This window comes from Dermacentor variabilis, chromosome 11, assembly GCF_050947875.1.
Source record: "Dermacentor variabilis isolate Ectoservices chromosome 11, ASM5094787v1, whole genome shotgun sequence".
NCBI classification, from domain to species: domain Eukaryota; kingdom Metazoa; phylum Arthropoda; class Arachnida; order Ixodida; family Ixodidae; genus Dermacentor; species Dermacentor variabilis.
In genome coordinates, this window is record NC_134578.1 from 40,396,877 (window position 1) to 40,412,390 (window position 15,514).

Sequence of the window (15,514 nt, forward strand, 5' to 3'; positions counted from 1 at the left end):
CTTCCAGTTTTCAGGAACCCTTGCAGTCGATAGACACTTCGTATAGAGAGCCGCCAGTTTTCCTAGCATTATGTCTCCTCCATAATTGATTAAATCGACTGTTATTCCATCCTCTCCTGCCGCTTTTCCCCGTTTCATGCCTTGCAAGGCCATTCTGATCTCATCTCTAGTTATAGGAAGAGTTTCTCTGTGCTGTTCATTATTGTTTCGAATAGAGTACTCCTGAGTCCTCTGGGTACTGTACAGATCAGTATAGAATTCTTCCGCTGCTTTTATTATACCTTCGAGATTGCTGATGATCGTACCCTGCTTATAGTTCAGTGCATACATCTTGTTCTGTGCTATGCCAAGCTGCTATGCCGATCAGCTTACTGTCCGTTGCCTACAAAGTATTTACTGAGGTAATTGCAAATAAAATCAGGAACACCTTAGACTTCCGTCAACCAAAGGACCAGGCAGGATTCCGTAAAGGCTACTCAACAATAGACCATATTCACACTATCAATCCGGTGATATAAAAATGTGCGGAGTATAACCAACCTTTATATATAGCTTTCATTGATCACGAGAAAGCGTTTGATTCAGTCGAAACCTCAGCAGTCATGGAGGCATTGCGGAATCAGGGTGTAGACGAGCTGTATGTAAAAATACTGAAAGATATCTATAGCGGCTCCACAGCCACCGTAGTCCTCCATAAAGAAAGCAACAAAATCCCGATAAAGAAAGGCGTCAGGCAGGGAGATACGATCTCTCTAATGCAATTCACAGCCTGTTTACAGGAGGTATTCAGAGACCTGGATAGGGAAGAATTGGGATAAGAGTTATTGGAGAATACCTTAGTAACTTACGATTCACTGATGATATTGCCTTGCTTAGTAACTCAGGGGACCAACTGCAATGCATGCTCACTGACCTGGAGAGGCAAAGCCGAAGGGTGGGTCTAAAAATTAATCTGCAGAAAACTAAAGTAATGTTTAACAGTCTCGAAAGAGAACAGCAGTTAACGATAGGTAGTGAGGCACTGGAAGTGGTAAGAGAATACATCTATTTAGGACAGATAGTGACTGCGGATCCGGATCATGAGACTGAAATAATCAGAAGAATAAGAACGGGCTGGGGCGCGTTTGGCAGGCATTCTCAGATCATGAACAGCAGGTTGCCATTATCCCTCCAGAGAAAAGTTTATAACAGCTGTGTCTTACCAGTACTCACGTATGGGGCAGAAACCTGGAGGCTTACGAAAAGGGTTCTACTTAAATTGAGAACGACGCAACGAGCTATGGAAAGAAGAATGGTAGGTGTAACGCTAAGGGACAAGAAAAGAGTAGATTGGGTGAGGCAACAAACGCGAGTTAATGATATCTTAGTTGAAATCAAGAAAAAGAAATGGGGGCATGGGCAGGACACGTAATGAGGAGGGAAGATAACCGATGGTCATCAAGAGTTACGGAATGGATTCCAAGGGAAGGGAAGCGTAGCAGAGGACGGCAGAAAGTTAGGTGGGCGGATGAGATTCAGAAGTTTGCAGGGACAACATGACCACGATTAGCACATGACCGGGGTAGTTGGAGAAGTATGGGAGAGGCCTTTGCCCTGCAGTGGGTATAAGCAGGCTAATGATGATGATGATGATGATGACGACGATGATGATGATGATAATGATGATGCCAAGTTTCCTTTTCACTGATTTCAGGCTGTGTCCATTTTTTACGGCTTCTTCAGTCTTTCTCACGTTATAATTTCGAATCTCAATTATTTTCGTTTTGTTGATCAGTTTTGACAGTTCTGCAAATTCTATCTTATCTCTTGAGTTCGACACTTTCATTCTTTGTCGTTTCTTTATTAGGCTCTTTGTTACTTAGGAGAGCTTGCCTACTGGTTGCCTAGGTGCCTTGCCTTCCACTTCAGTTGCTGCCTCTGAAGCCAGCCTAGTTACGGTTTCATTCACTACCTCTATGTCATCATCATCATCATCTCTCTGTTCTAAGGCTGCATATTTATTTGCAAGTACCAGCCTGAATGTGTCTGCTTTTACCCTTACTGCCTCTAGGTTGACCTGTTTTTTCTTGACCAATTTAGCTCTTTCTCTCTTGAAATTGAGGTGAATGCTAGCCCTGTCTAACCTAAGATCACTGCAATTTACCCTATTCATCACTTCTACATCCTGCACTATGCTGGGATCAGCAAAAAGTATGAAGGCAATTTCATTTCTTGTTTCACCATTAGGGCTTTTCCAGGTTCACTTTCTGTTGCTACGTTTCCCGAAAAAGGTGTTCATTATTCTCAGCTTATTCCTTTCTGCGAATTCTACCAGCATCTTTCCTCTAGCGTTTGTAGAATCGACGCCGTAGTTGCCAATTGCCTGCTCACCCACCTGCATTTTCCCCACTTTCGAATTGGAGTCACCCATTACTACTGTATACCGAGTTTGCACTTTTCTCATCGCTAATTCCACGTCTTGATAAAACTGATCTACTTCCTCATCGTCGTGACTGGATGTTGGAGCGTAGGCTTGTACTACCTGTAATCTATACCTCTTATTAAGTTTGATTACGACTACTGTTACCATTTCGTTAATGCTGTAGAATTCCTCAATGTTGCCCGCTATGTTCTTATAGATTAGGAATCCTACCCCGTATTGCTTCTTATCAGGGAGACCTCTATAGCAGAGGGCATGACCGTTATTTAGCCTCACCAGTTCTTATAATATCCATATTCTAACATCCCATACAATGTCTGATAGTTCCTCAGAGTCCTGCTAAGCTAGCCTCACTCGAGAGGGTTCGGGTGTTAAACGTTGCGAAGGTCAGTTTCCATTGGCGGCCTGTCCGTACCCAGAGATTCTTAGCACTCTATGCTGCGTTACAGGTCTGACCGCCGCCTTGGTCAGGTGCTCCGCAGCTGCTGGGGACTGAGGGCCATTGGTTAATTGTAGATATCATCAGGGAGGTTGTGGCCGAATACTGCACCAGGGAGGCCAATTCCTTTTCTGGTGAGAGAGTGTCATTGTTCAATCTTAGTGGGACTTTCTAATTTGGTTGTACCTGGATTAGTATAGCCCCACTCGCTCTCGGCATCTTTCGCCGGTGCCAGGCGTCACTCCAAGCCTGCAGATGTAGTGCTCAAGTGAATGTTGAAAAAAAACCGGGGGGGGGGGGGAGAGAGATTTCAGCTTCTGCCCACCGTACCATAGCTCAATAAGATAATCCCGCGGGCGGCTAGGCTACCTTGTCGCCGAAAAGTACAGCCCAGAGGGCCCTGCATGCCTGAGTGACCACATGATTAGAATACCTTAAATAAGGGACTCCTGTGTGGTTTGATAGGTGTAGGCTTAGCACTGTTCTGTCTTTGGATTGCATTACGGGCGAGGGGCGGGGGTGCGAGCACGCACCCCCATCCCCTCACTACCAAAAATTGCACGCCCCCACCGCCCCAGTTTGGGGCAGTGGCGAGCTTCAGTACGGGCCCGCAGTGCAATGGCACCGCACCTCCACCCGGGGAGGCCGTCTTCGTGATCACGACCTTCCCGACGCCAAGTAAGTATGTCTTGAGCCGGCACCGCGCCTTCCCTATATGCAAAAGTTCAGGCAATACTTTTGATGGTGTGCGGGCCGTCGTCGTCATCGTCTTCTATCACGTGCTCACGCTCCATGAATACGAAAGGACACGACGCCAGCACGCGCAGAGGCAGCGGGCTCAATGCAGCGCTCGAAGCCGTGAAAACTTAGGACCCACAGAGTTTTTCTACGATAATTACTAGAGGAGATTATGATCGTTCAGCTTCCATGGAAACGACGAGCTAGGGGATTTATTTATCTACAGTCGTACTTGTGGCTTACAAGTGGCTCCTTGGGGGCTTCGCGCGTTTTTGTAACTTTATTTATATCGCTTTATCTCTCTAGCGTTTCAAACACACGTAGTTCGGAAAGGCTACTTGCCGACGTCGTGGAGGTGTTAGAGAATGGCCTTTTGGCTAAGATCAAAGTGTGTGGATCAGGTGCTTTTCATGTGCGTATCATCAGCCTGGGCACAACGCATTGCGTCGTGGTTGCTTAGGTGAATCAGCCATGGAGAGACCAGCGCCTGCCCAACGCCCAACGAAAGCCCAGTGCTTTATCTTCAATGTACCGGTTTCGACGCCGGTTGACGCCATCATCGACTCCATCGAAGAAGTCGTAGGTGCCGGAGGGTTGCAGTATCTGCAACATCACGGCGGCAACAAGTTCTTGGCAGCTGTCCGTTCCGCGGCTCAGGCAGCCAAGATGGCGGCAAAAGGTTCCCTGCTGCTCGCCAACAAGGTCGTACCGCTGGAACGCATGGGCACTCCAGTGGTTTATGTGACGGTCTATCGTCTCCCACCCTGTGTCAGTGACGACGCACTGATTGCTGCACTTGCACCATATGGGAAGTGCCGAGGCATTTCCGACGTCGTTTTCAAGGACAGGACGGACATCAGCAATGGCAGCCGACTGGTCAAGCTCGAGATGGTGAAACCTCCACCGAATTTCATCATGGTGACTGGCTTTCGGGTAATGCTGGAATACAAAGGAATGAAGAGAGTGTGCTCCAAGTGCGGAGCAGAAGGTCATTTTGGGGCCACCTGCACATCAGCTCGATGCGCCCGATGTGCCATTTTCGGCCATGCGACTGCAACGTGCAACGCACCATGCAGACGTTGTAATCGCGAGCACGCCACTGTTGACTGTGTGTTGCCACGTTCGTATGCTGCTGCAGTGACACCAGTGACGCCCGCCCAGCCAGGACTGGGCGAGAATACTTCTGAAGAGGCAGCACAGACGCAAGCCACAGATCAACCAGGAAAAGAACGTGCCCCAGAGGCGTCGACGCCAGCGTCCCCCGATGCCAGCGACGCTGCGTCTTCTCCCTCTACTGACGAAGAGAGTAACGAGACGCCACATGCCACAATGGCGTCGTCTGCCACGGAAGACGATGAAGAGCCTACGTTAGACGCCCAGTCTACGCTATCACAGCGGGAACGGCTCCTTGCATGTGCTCCAACACCGAACGCTAGCGGGAACGCGGCTGGACGCCATCGCGGCCTCCCCGAAGTCGCGGCCGGTCCGTCGAGGATCACACCAGTTGGCAAGACAACGACCGCGCTTGCGAGTGGTGCTAGTACAGCGGTGAATGAGAGACGCACGCGCTCGCAAATAGTGTCTGAATAAGCCAAGAGAGTGCTCTCTTCAGAGAGCTCTACGTCATCAGAAGCAATGGCGACACCCTCCAAGAAATGCAAGAAAATGCCACGAGACACCACTACCATGGACGTTGTCTCCGATTCGGAGACGTACTAACAATGGCGCCTTACACTGCATCTGCTGCCCGTAAGGGCTGCTTTTCCTTTACTTCCCGCTACGAAGCTCAGGCAGCGTTGACGGAACGGTGTTTGGCGCAGACATCGCGTTTCCGTCCCTGTGCGAGCGTCTGCAACCTCGGTATTTTAGTAATCAGCTTGCTTCCGGCTAACTTGTGTGAATAACGTGAACAGTGCCCGTTTCGCTTTCGCCGCTGTGATACTCCTAAGTCATTGCTGACTTTGCCGTGTTCTGGCTGTTGCACTGATGTACGACGCCGATTCAGTTCGCAACTAGCTTGTGGTAAGCCATTTGTCTTAGTCTATTTCTGTACGCAACCAACTCACCATGTATTTGCACATAATAACACTTAACGCACAAGGATTTCGTAGCATAGATAAGCAGAGGGAAGTAATCCATTTCGCTCGCGAGAAAAAAGTCGACCTCCTGTTTCTTCAGGAGTGTAACTTGAGAAACAAGCAGGAAGTTAAAAGATTTTGCGATGAATTTTCTGTTAAAGCTTATTTTTCGTATAGCCCCGGGAGATGTCGCGGTGTAGGAGTGGTGGTTTTTTCGTAGGGTGCTTTTACATGGAAGTCACCGCCTTTTTGACTTGGAAGGTCGTGTAATAGCTTTTGATTTTTTCTGGGGTGAGAGGAAAGTTCGGGCATTGAATGTCTATGGACCCGCCGTATGGTCAGACCGCAATGATTTCTTTGCGAGACTCTCGCCATTTTTGTTAGACAACCACCCATTCTTTATCGTTGGTGATTTTAACTGTGTGCTCACCCCATGCGCGACTCACGAGGGCCACGACAATACGCTTCCAATGCGCACGCAACTGAATTATCTCGTATAGTGAAAGACTACAATTTATCGGATGCCTGGGTCCATATATGCATGGCGGAAGCTTTGGCGCCACATGGCAGCAAAGGCAATCACAATGTCATCTAGATCGAATGTATTTCCCCCCTGAATTAACAACGCAAATTGTCCAGTGCAGCATCCTCGATCTCCCCGCGGACGCCGGGCACATTTCAGATCATCGCCCTTTCGCTGTCATATTGAACCTCGAGGGAAGGCCAGGTGAACGCACTGACATGTGGAGACTCGACATTGCTTTTTTGCGTGACCAGGCGACTCTAACCGAACTAAAAGCGTCAGTAGCTACAGCAGTTTGCGATTATGAATGCAATATCGAAGCGTGGGATACTTTAAAGAAAAGGTGGAGGTCAGTATGCATAGCAGCTAGCAGGAAAAGAAAAAGAAAAGAGACCGAGCAGCTTTGTTAGTGCCTGAGAAGGATAAGAATAGTACGAGACGGTACCTCCCAAACACAGTTAATCCGCGAATACCTAGATCTTCAGCGTGAACGCTACCATAGACTTATGAGCTTGTACTCTCGCACCTCTGCACAGGCGTGGATGACCAACAGGCCAATTTCCGACCCTGAGGTACTGCGGCTGGCTCGTGTGTCCAGCAGGAGGCAGAATGGCAGCTCTTTCATTGAAAGAGTTATTATAGAAGATGGCACAGAGAGTGGTGCGAGGCGAGATATCGAAAGAATTTTTTGGAACTGGTTCTCAGACGCATTTTCATCGGAAAAGATTTATAATGCAGAGCTATTGAGTGAAGAAATTTTAGACTTTTGCTCTGACCTACCTCAAGTAGAAGATACAGAAGGCCAGAATTTATTGTCTCCAACAAATTTGCAAGAAGTTTTTGATGTCATACGATCTATGAACAGTGGATCAACACCCGGTCCAGATGGCTTACCAGTCGAATTTTACCGATCTTGCTGGGAGGAAGTTGGCACTGCCTTAGTGTCGCTCCTTAACGGCATTCTTGCACGGGAAGGTATTCCTAAATCGTTTAATCGGGGTCGCGTAATGCTCTTGCCAAAGCCAGACTCCAACCTTGCAGAACCCTCATCCTGGAGGCCTATAACGCTGCTCAACACAGACTATAAAATATTGACAACCCTTCTTGTAAATCGCATGAAGATATTATTGCCGAAAATAGTCAGTGTACATCAAACATGTTCCGTGCCGGGTCGGAGTATATTTTCGTCTCTGAACTTAACACGTGATATCATACAATACACAACAGCGCGTGAAGCTTCAGGAGTATTAGTAAGCTTGGACCAAGCCAAAGCGTTCGACCGCTTAGAACACCAGTACTTATTTGCGGTTTTACGATGCTATAACTTCCCTGAAGAGTTTGTAGACATCCTGCGGATGTTGTATTCGCGAACAACAGCTGAGCTACTGCTTAACAGCATTTTAACACCTAGATTTGATGTGACAAGGGGAGTGCGGCAGGGTTGTCCTTTGTCACCCATATTGTTTGTGCTTGCGATTGACCCGTTGTTGAGGCGGTTTAGCGAGAGCCCGCTCATAAGAGGTCTTCCTATGCCGGGATCCGGGTGCATAAAAGTATCGGCGTATGCGGATGACATCACTTTGTTTTTACGGGATGGGGACAGTCTTGTAGAGGTACTTCGTATTTATAATCAATATGCTTCAATGTCAGGGGGCAAAATAAATATGAGAAAATGTGAAGCATTAAATTTAGGTCGCGACGAAATAACGCTACCAGGGGACATTAAACAGACCGAGCATATGCAAATACTAGGTATCAAATTTTGTACAAGTGGTGTTTCACCTCCCACGTGGCGAGAAATTGTCAGCTCCATTAAAGAACAGTCAGAAGCAGTGACTGCGTCGCCACTGCCGCTGGCAGAAAGGGCTTTCTTCATTAAGAACGTATTGTGCAGTAAACTATGGTTTGCTGCAAGGGTAGCTCACCCGCCGTCAGCAACAGTTCGAGTAGTAAACTCACTTATTTTCTCATGGTTCTGGCTAAACAAGTCGCAATACGTAGCGCAGCAATTTTTGCGTCTGCCAAAATCCAGCGGAGGATGGAGCTTGCCGTGCATAGTTACATATCGGTAGGCTGTTGTGCACTAAGTGTACATGTGATCTACTTGATGATGATGAGTACCCTGGTAGGCCACTGCTCCTTTATTGGCTGGGCCATTACCGTCGAACGCTTATGCCGCAGAGTACAGGCAACTTGCTTCCGACGGCAGTAACGCCAGCACCGCAGTATGCGGCGGCTGCGCGCTTGCAAAGCCAGCTTGTACAACTAAGAATTACAAAGTGGCGTGCGACACCAGTTTCCAGGCTTTGTGAAATGTTGTGTGAGACAGCTGTACCTCCACGGACAGCTACTACACAAACATGGACAGCTGTGCTTTCACCTGATTTGCCCTCTCAAGTTAAGGACTTTCATTGGCAATATCAGTGGGGCATTCTACCTACAAAAGACAGGCTTGAACGCTGGCATATGGTAGCGAATGATAAGTGCATATATTGCGCACAAACAGAGACCAACGCGCATGTAGTAAAGGACTGCGTTGTAGGACGCACCTTCTGGAAGCTAGTTGCAAGAATGTTCGGAATATCCATCGTGCGGCCACCACAGCGCCGAGATCGGTTTGCGAGTCTCGTCTACTACAGCGCTAGCTACATTTTGTGGTGCTTCCGTAACATCGCAGAACGATCTCGACAGACAAATAGAGCAATGTACCCCAGAATGCGGAAACTACGGGTGTTAATATGGGGTCATCTTGAAGAACAGTTGTTCAAACTCGGTGAAGTCGAGTTTCTTCGCCGCTGGTCTACGCGGTACATAACCGTCTCCCGAGGCAAAGTCTTTCTACAGCCAGAATAATGCTCAATTCGGTTGCCCGAGTTCAGACTGTGTCTGTATGTGCCCCGAGTACCTTTCATAAATTCGAGGCCGACAATAATGCTTTTGCGTGGATGCGGTAATGAGTTTTGTTGTTGTTGTTGTGTGTGGCAAAGCCAGTGTCAAGAAGACACCATTTATTATTTCATTTGTTAATCTTTTTTGTTTACATCAAGTATGATGTATTACATGTGATGTACCTCATATTGTACTTTTCGTTCCTACCACAGCTGTAAGTGTGCCTACGGGTGAATAAATTTCCTTGTCAATCTAGCCTGGTTCTTGTAGCCAGACCATCACAGGTATTCATTTAATACACATAGAATGCAGGTGCCCGTGATTTATGTGTGTGTGTCCTCTCGTATACATGATCATTTTTGTATATACACATCTCGTGCACATCACTTCAAAATTGTGTACAGTGTTCTATCACATCATCATTGTACATAACCATTGTGTACACTGTGTATATTGAAAATCATTTGTACATGTGGCATTTAGTCTATGTGTAACTGTGCCTTTCCGTGGGTATATGTGTTTATATGTTGGTGCGTGAGGACTCGGACATTATTTACGTTGAAAACGTGCTGTGTTTCGTTTCTTACATGTTATCGTCCCGGTGGAATTGTGCCGTGATTATGACTCAGTGTTCGTATCGTCTCTTGTCGAAATAAACTTTTTCTAAACACCTAGGGCCATCAGTCTTGATTGTATCTGTAGGTCCAACTGGCGGAGAGAAGGGTCGGAATGGTCGCAACGGAGACTGAGTATGGAGAACCCTAAGAAACATCTCGACGCTATTCGGTGCCCATATCGATCGAATTAATCACAAGAAGCACACAAGAATCGGCATTGTAATGTCGCAGAAGCCAGCATGTATATAGGGTCAACTGGAAGGCCAGAGGGACATTGTGTGGGTCAGTTTTAATGGGTCTGGCTCGCCGCTGCGCTAAAGTATCGCAGGAAGAGTGAGTCGGCGTCCCAATGGCAACTGGCCAGACTGGTACGTTAATAAAAAGGAACGCTGTAGCAACCGGAGAGCGAAGCAACCAAGGCGGCTACTCGAGTCATTGAGTCAAGATAGACAGCAGAGAGCGCGTTGGTCCGTAATGACTGACAATGAACGTGTGGAACTTTTGAGGCAGTCCAGACAACCATGGTCCAGACGAACGCAAGGCACTCGCGCTGAATCATCGAATAGGTCTGTTCAGAAGTTCGGAAGGGGAAAGAAGGCGGTTGGCGTATGCAGTAACAAGTGTCAGGCTGCGCTGGTGTTGGACGAGGACAACGCCGATATCCTGTTCACTGGCGAACTCGAGTGTTGAATGAGTGCTCGGGTGCTGAGTGCGTGCTGAAGTTCTCACCGGCAAACTTCATTGCGTAGAGATGGGTCGAAGTGGACCAGTATAGGTGATGAGGTCAGCAAGTTGATCAGCGTAAAGAATGCGGCGGCTTGTTCGCAGCTTCATGAGAGAAAAGGAGTATGTACTTTATTCAAATTAGAAATATACACTGACAGTTATGTACAATGCATCTGGATCCCTAGCTCAACGCTAGTTGGGATCCTGCGCTCGTGCTACTGGCAAGTTTCTGCCGTCTACTTAGATCGCGAAAGAACGGCGCTTTTTTATGCGCCCGACAGCCTGTATTAGTACAAAGTGATGCCTTTTGGATTGTGTAACGCTTCGCGATGCAAGAAAGCATGATAAACTCTTTAATTCGTGGCTTTATTTGTAGACCTGCGTCTGTGACCTCGACGACGCCATTGTGCTTTCGCCAATGTTTGCGAGTCCCTTTCCTAGCCTATCGATCATTTTATGTCTTTCACTTACAACGCTCCTGGCAAAACGGCAAAAAAAATAATCATGGCAGAAACCACCTCGCGGTGAATGTCGAGGTTAATGCGATTAGCATTGAAGCAATGTAGCGACACACCGTATTGGCCACCACGGAAACGCGTCATAAATGAAGCATGTATGCAGTCAGGCTCCTCCTTCGTGCATCCGTCTGGACACGCTGCGCCACGTAGCGACGCCGCAGCGAAGTCCTCACATGGCGCGTGTCTGAATAAAGTCAAACCTCGTTGCAACAAAACGTGACATAACTAAATATTGGCTTTAACTAAATGAAATTACCCTTGAAATCCCCATGGATATTCATGTACTTACAAGTTCATTTTAACGAAGTTCAGTTGTTCTGTCAGTGAATATAACAAACTGTAGTCGGGTACAACTTTGGAAAAAAGGTGGAGTCTCCGCCCAGAGGATTTACGTGTGACAGCCGATTGCCTCCGCGACTAAAATACTCCGGCTCAAGACACTGTCCTTCTAAAACGCGTAATTTTCGGTATAAATAAAGTATTTTGTGTTTTGATGACTGGTTCTGTAGAGCTCTCGTGATTGGAATGTAACAGCACATGCCGGATCGCGAGAGAAAAATAACCCCGCGTCTTCTACAACGCCGCGCATCATCTGCTTTTTAGCTTCATTGCAAGGCACAAAAGTAGAAAGAGCAGCTCTGCATGGCTTTTGCGCATGGCTTTTGCGCATGGCTTTTGCGCATGGCTTTTGTGCATGGCTTTTGTGCATGGCTTTTACATGTACACGGAACATCTACTACTCGTTTTCCGAACTTAATATGAATCAGCTGCCCTATTACAAACAAAAAAACAATGCATTTATCGAAACCATTACAAATCTGGGGCGAGAAGACGATCTAGGCAGGAAAGGTGCAAACATGCTTAATTCATCGTTTTAAATAAATACTATTGGTTTTAAATAGTATAAGACTTATACGTATGTTTTTATTTTGTGTTTTCACAAACTTATTTTGAAGAATGTGATAGTTTATTTTTCGTTCCCTTTCACGTTTTCTTTTTTTTTTGCGAGCCTGCAATCTCGCCATCGCGTAGCGTCAGCGATGCTCGCTGCAATCTTTCATCGCCGGATCACGGCTCAGAAAAAACGCATGCGGCACCACTGGTGCATCGTAAGCTCGCAACAATATTTTCCGCATGATAGACCACCAGGAACAGTTTGGGAATTCACTCTGACGAGGGGCAGACGCACACAAGTGACACGACTCGGCCCAGTTCGAAGCGCGGGCGGCCATCTCCACCGCAGGGGTCACCGGCCGTCCGGCTCGTGACGTCAGTCTAGATTGCGCACCCATTGGTGGATACTCGTGTGCATCCGTCTTGGAGGAGTAAGCACCCCTTTCTTTTTCTGAAATTGTACCCGACTAAAGATTTGGCTTCGAAACCAAAATAACCCCGACCCTTGCACGCCGGGTGTATTGCTTTCCGCGGAGTTCGGCCCTCGTTCGGGGCAGAAGTTCACACAGTTGAGCCATGTGATAACGGCAGATCAGCTTGGATTAGAGGTACAGTGGGCGAACCGTGTTGGCACCACGTGCTGCTCGACCACGACGAATTTCGCTCGCGTTTCGGTATGCAAGCTGTTTTTTTTTTCAAGCGTGTCACCGTTTCATAGGCTTTACGACGCTGTAAACGAGCCAAGAGGAAAGCGGAAACTGAAGACCATCACACTGGAACAGAAGGCCGCTATGGTAAAATCCAAGGTCGCATGGACAGACAGGAGGAGCAATGGTGGAGTACGTTCTGCGAATCACTTGACCCTCGCAAGCCATTGTGCATCATATGGAGGACGGTGCGGGGTCTTGGTTCGTCTCAACAGCAGCGACGTTCATTCTGCGCCCTAGTCCTCCATCAAGGCCATTCGCAGGTTGATATAGCCGAAGATTTCTGTGTGAAGATTGCGGGTACTGGGGTCACCATCAATGGCGAAATTCTGGGCGAGGTTCCTGCGACACGCTACCAAGGATTAGATGGGTCCTTCTCACTTGAGGAGCTGGACGCTGTTCTGGCCACATGCAGGTGCTCATCGTTGCCAGGCCAGAAGGCATCACCTACGCTGATTTATGTCACGTAGGTAAACATGGCCGAGGTCGACTTCTGGAATGTTACAACAAGTCATGGAATGATGGCGTCGTTTCTGAACGGCGGAAGTCCAGCCGCTTGATACCACTCCTGAAGCCTGGAAAGTCGCCACTTGACCTAGCAACGTATCAACCCTTTGCGCTGTCCAGCTGCGTTGGGAAGGTAATGGAAGGAATGGGTTTCACAAGCCAAGAGTGGTATCTTGAGCACCACATAATGTACTCTGAGGCCATGGCTGGGTTTAAAAGAGGCCGCTCCTCTGTAGACGTCATCAACCTCGGGATGTCTGCAGAACAAGAAAAACACCTCAAACGTATATCGGTTGCGCTTTTCCTCGACGCGAAAGGCACCTATGATAGTATAACCACGAAGCCATCCTTGATACCCTAGAAAATAAAGGAATTCGTGGACAAATGTTTCAGTGGATTCGGAGTTATCTATTCAAAAGATTCTCTTTTGTGCAAAGTGGGGATGGCCGAACCGCTGACCATCACACTTTCCGTGGCGTCCCGCAGGGCGGGATTCTCAACCCCACTTTTTTCAACTTTGTAATCATTGGGCTTGTCGAGGTTCTACCACATACAGTCAACATTTCCATATCTGCTGACGACATATGTATCTGAGCCTCGGCAGTTACACGTCTCCAGGTACGTGCACTGCGCCAGCAAGCAGTGACCCTGACATCGTCGTACCTGCGTGCTGAAGACGTCAGCATTTCGACCGAGAAGTGTGCCTTAGTCGCTTTTACCCAAAATTTCATGACCTGGTACCCCATTTTTATTGTCCATCAAACAATTTCATACGCGAAATGTCGTCGATTCCTAAGCGTTATTATTGACAAAGACCTTTCATGGAGCCCCCCCCCCCCCTGTATCATACTTGAAGAAGAGGCTTACCTCTATCGCCCAAATAAGAAGGTTTCTTGCAGTAAAACGTGGAGCACATCAGTGGCATCTATGCTTCAACGAGACAGGACGCCCTTCCTAGGATGCTTGCGATATAGCACACCCGTGCTTACCAATGCTAACAAAACTTACATCCGCGTCCTACAGAGCATTCAGGGTGAAGCCCTTGGTACATATCTGGGGGTGCCTCGATGTGCTCAACCGTAGAAACAATTGCCATCGCGCGAGACCACCTGGTGACGACTTATGTAGCTGTCGACACACTCCGGGCGCATGTTCGCCATATATCCAGAGTTCCTGACCACCATCTAGCTCGCTTGCCTGAGAAAAGACCCAAGGCAGTTTTTTGCAGATCAGTAGCAGCTAAACAGCACTCTTTGTCCTTGAGCTACTCGCCCGCAATAAGAACGCCAACCCCTCTATGATGCCTGAAAAAGCCTCCTGCGTACCTTGCTCTTCCAGGAATCGCGAAGAAGGCTAGCCTGACCACCGCGGCTCACAAGTAGATCACATAGGAATTTTTGCATTGTTCGCACGCTAACCCAATCCACGTTTACACGGACGGCTCGGTCTCGGAAAATTCGACGAGCGCCATTGCTATACTATCTCAATCAGTCGTCATAAAGTTTAAGACTTGACACGTAACGACATCAGCAGGTTCCGAACTGGCCGCTCTTCGTGCTGCTGTGGAATACATTGAAAAAGAACTACCTAGCAAATGGACAATACTTTGTGACTCGAAAGCAGCCCTCCAAAGCGTGCGAGGTTTACTACGTGGAAATTACGACCGACTTGTGTCCGAAATCAACGAAATTTGCAATTGCGTTCCTGAATGAGGACATGGTATACTCTTTCAGCGGCTGCCGAGACATTGTGGCATCGTTGGTAATCACCTCGCCGATGACGCTGCCGGCGTGTACCGGCACTGCTTATATCTTTATCGAGAGTAGATACTTCAAGAGCGCTACGCAATTTCGTGCGTACCATTGCGCTGACTTACTGGCCTCCTCCGCAAAACTATAGCCATCGGTTATACAGCCTCAATCCATCACTGAAATTACTATTACCGACAAACGTTTCATGACAGTGACGCAACACTGCTGCGTCGGCTGTGGGTAGGAGTAGCCTTCACTAGCTCCTGCAACTATCGTATTGGAATGGCCGACTCACCTATGTGCGCTAAGTGCAAGTGTGAAGAGACCATCGATTCTCATCTGTGCCACTGTTCTCGCACCGATAAACAACGCCAGACCATCCAGTGTGCCTTGAATAGACAGAACCATAGGCCATTTACAGAAGCAAAGGTGTTGGGAGCTTGGCCACTGCCATGCCGGGCGGTCCTTCAGAGCGGGGGATGCCCCACCAGCGACATGCAGTTGTCACGGTTGGTTTTTACGCCTCATCATTTACTTCACTTCAAGACAGCAACGTCGCCCTCCTGACCGTCACGAAGTGGCCCACTATCGATGAAAGGGTCGTTCCTGGGGGAAAGCATCGGCGACAGGCGGTTGCCTCTCATTGTGACACGTTGAAGACAGGTGCACCATGTACACGACTAGCTAATCGGGGACATGAGCACCGCG

At 48.0% G+C, this 15,514-nt stretch overlaps 1 protein-coding gene and 1 pseudogene across 1 annotated transcript; one reads left to right on the plus strand and one right to left on the minus strand.

Annotated features, from left to right (window-relative positions):
- Positions 1 to 3,366: 3,366 nt before the first annotated feature.
- On the minus strand, positions 3,367 to 3,544 carry LOC142565204 (U1 spliceosomal RNA; annotated as a pseudogene).
- A 523-nt stretch (positions 3,545 to 4,067) lies between these two features.
- On the plus strand, positions 4,068 to 5,186 carry LOC142563216 (uncharacterized). Its single transcript, XM_075673766.1, has one exon. The coding sequence runs from the start codon at positions 4,068 to 4,070 to the stop codon at positions 5,184 to 5,186; it is 1,119 nt and encodes a 372-aa protein (XP_075529881.1).
- The last annotated feature ends 10,328 nt before the right edge of the window (positions 5,187 to 15,514 follow it).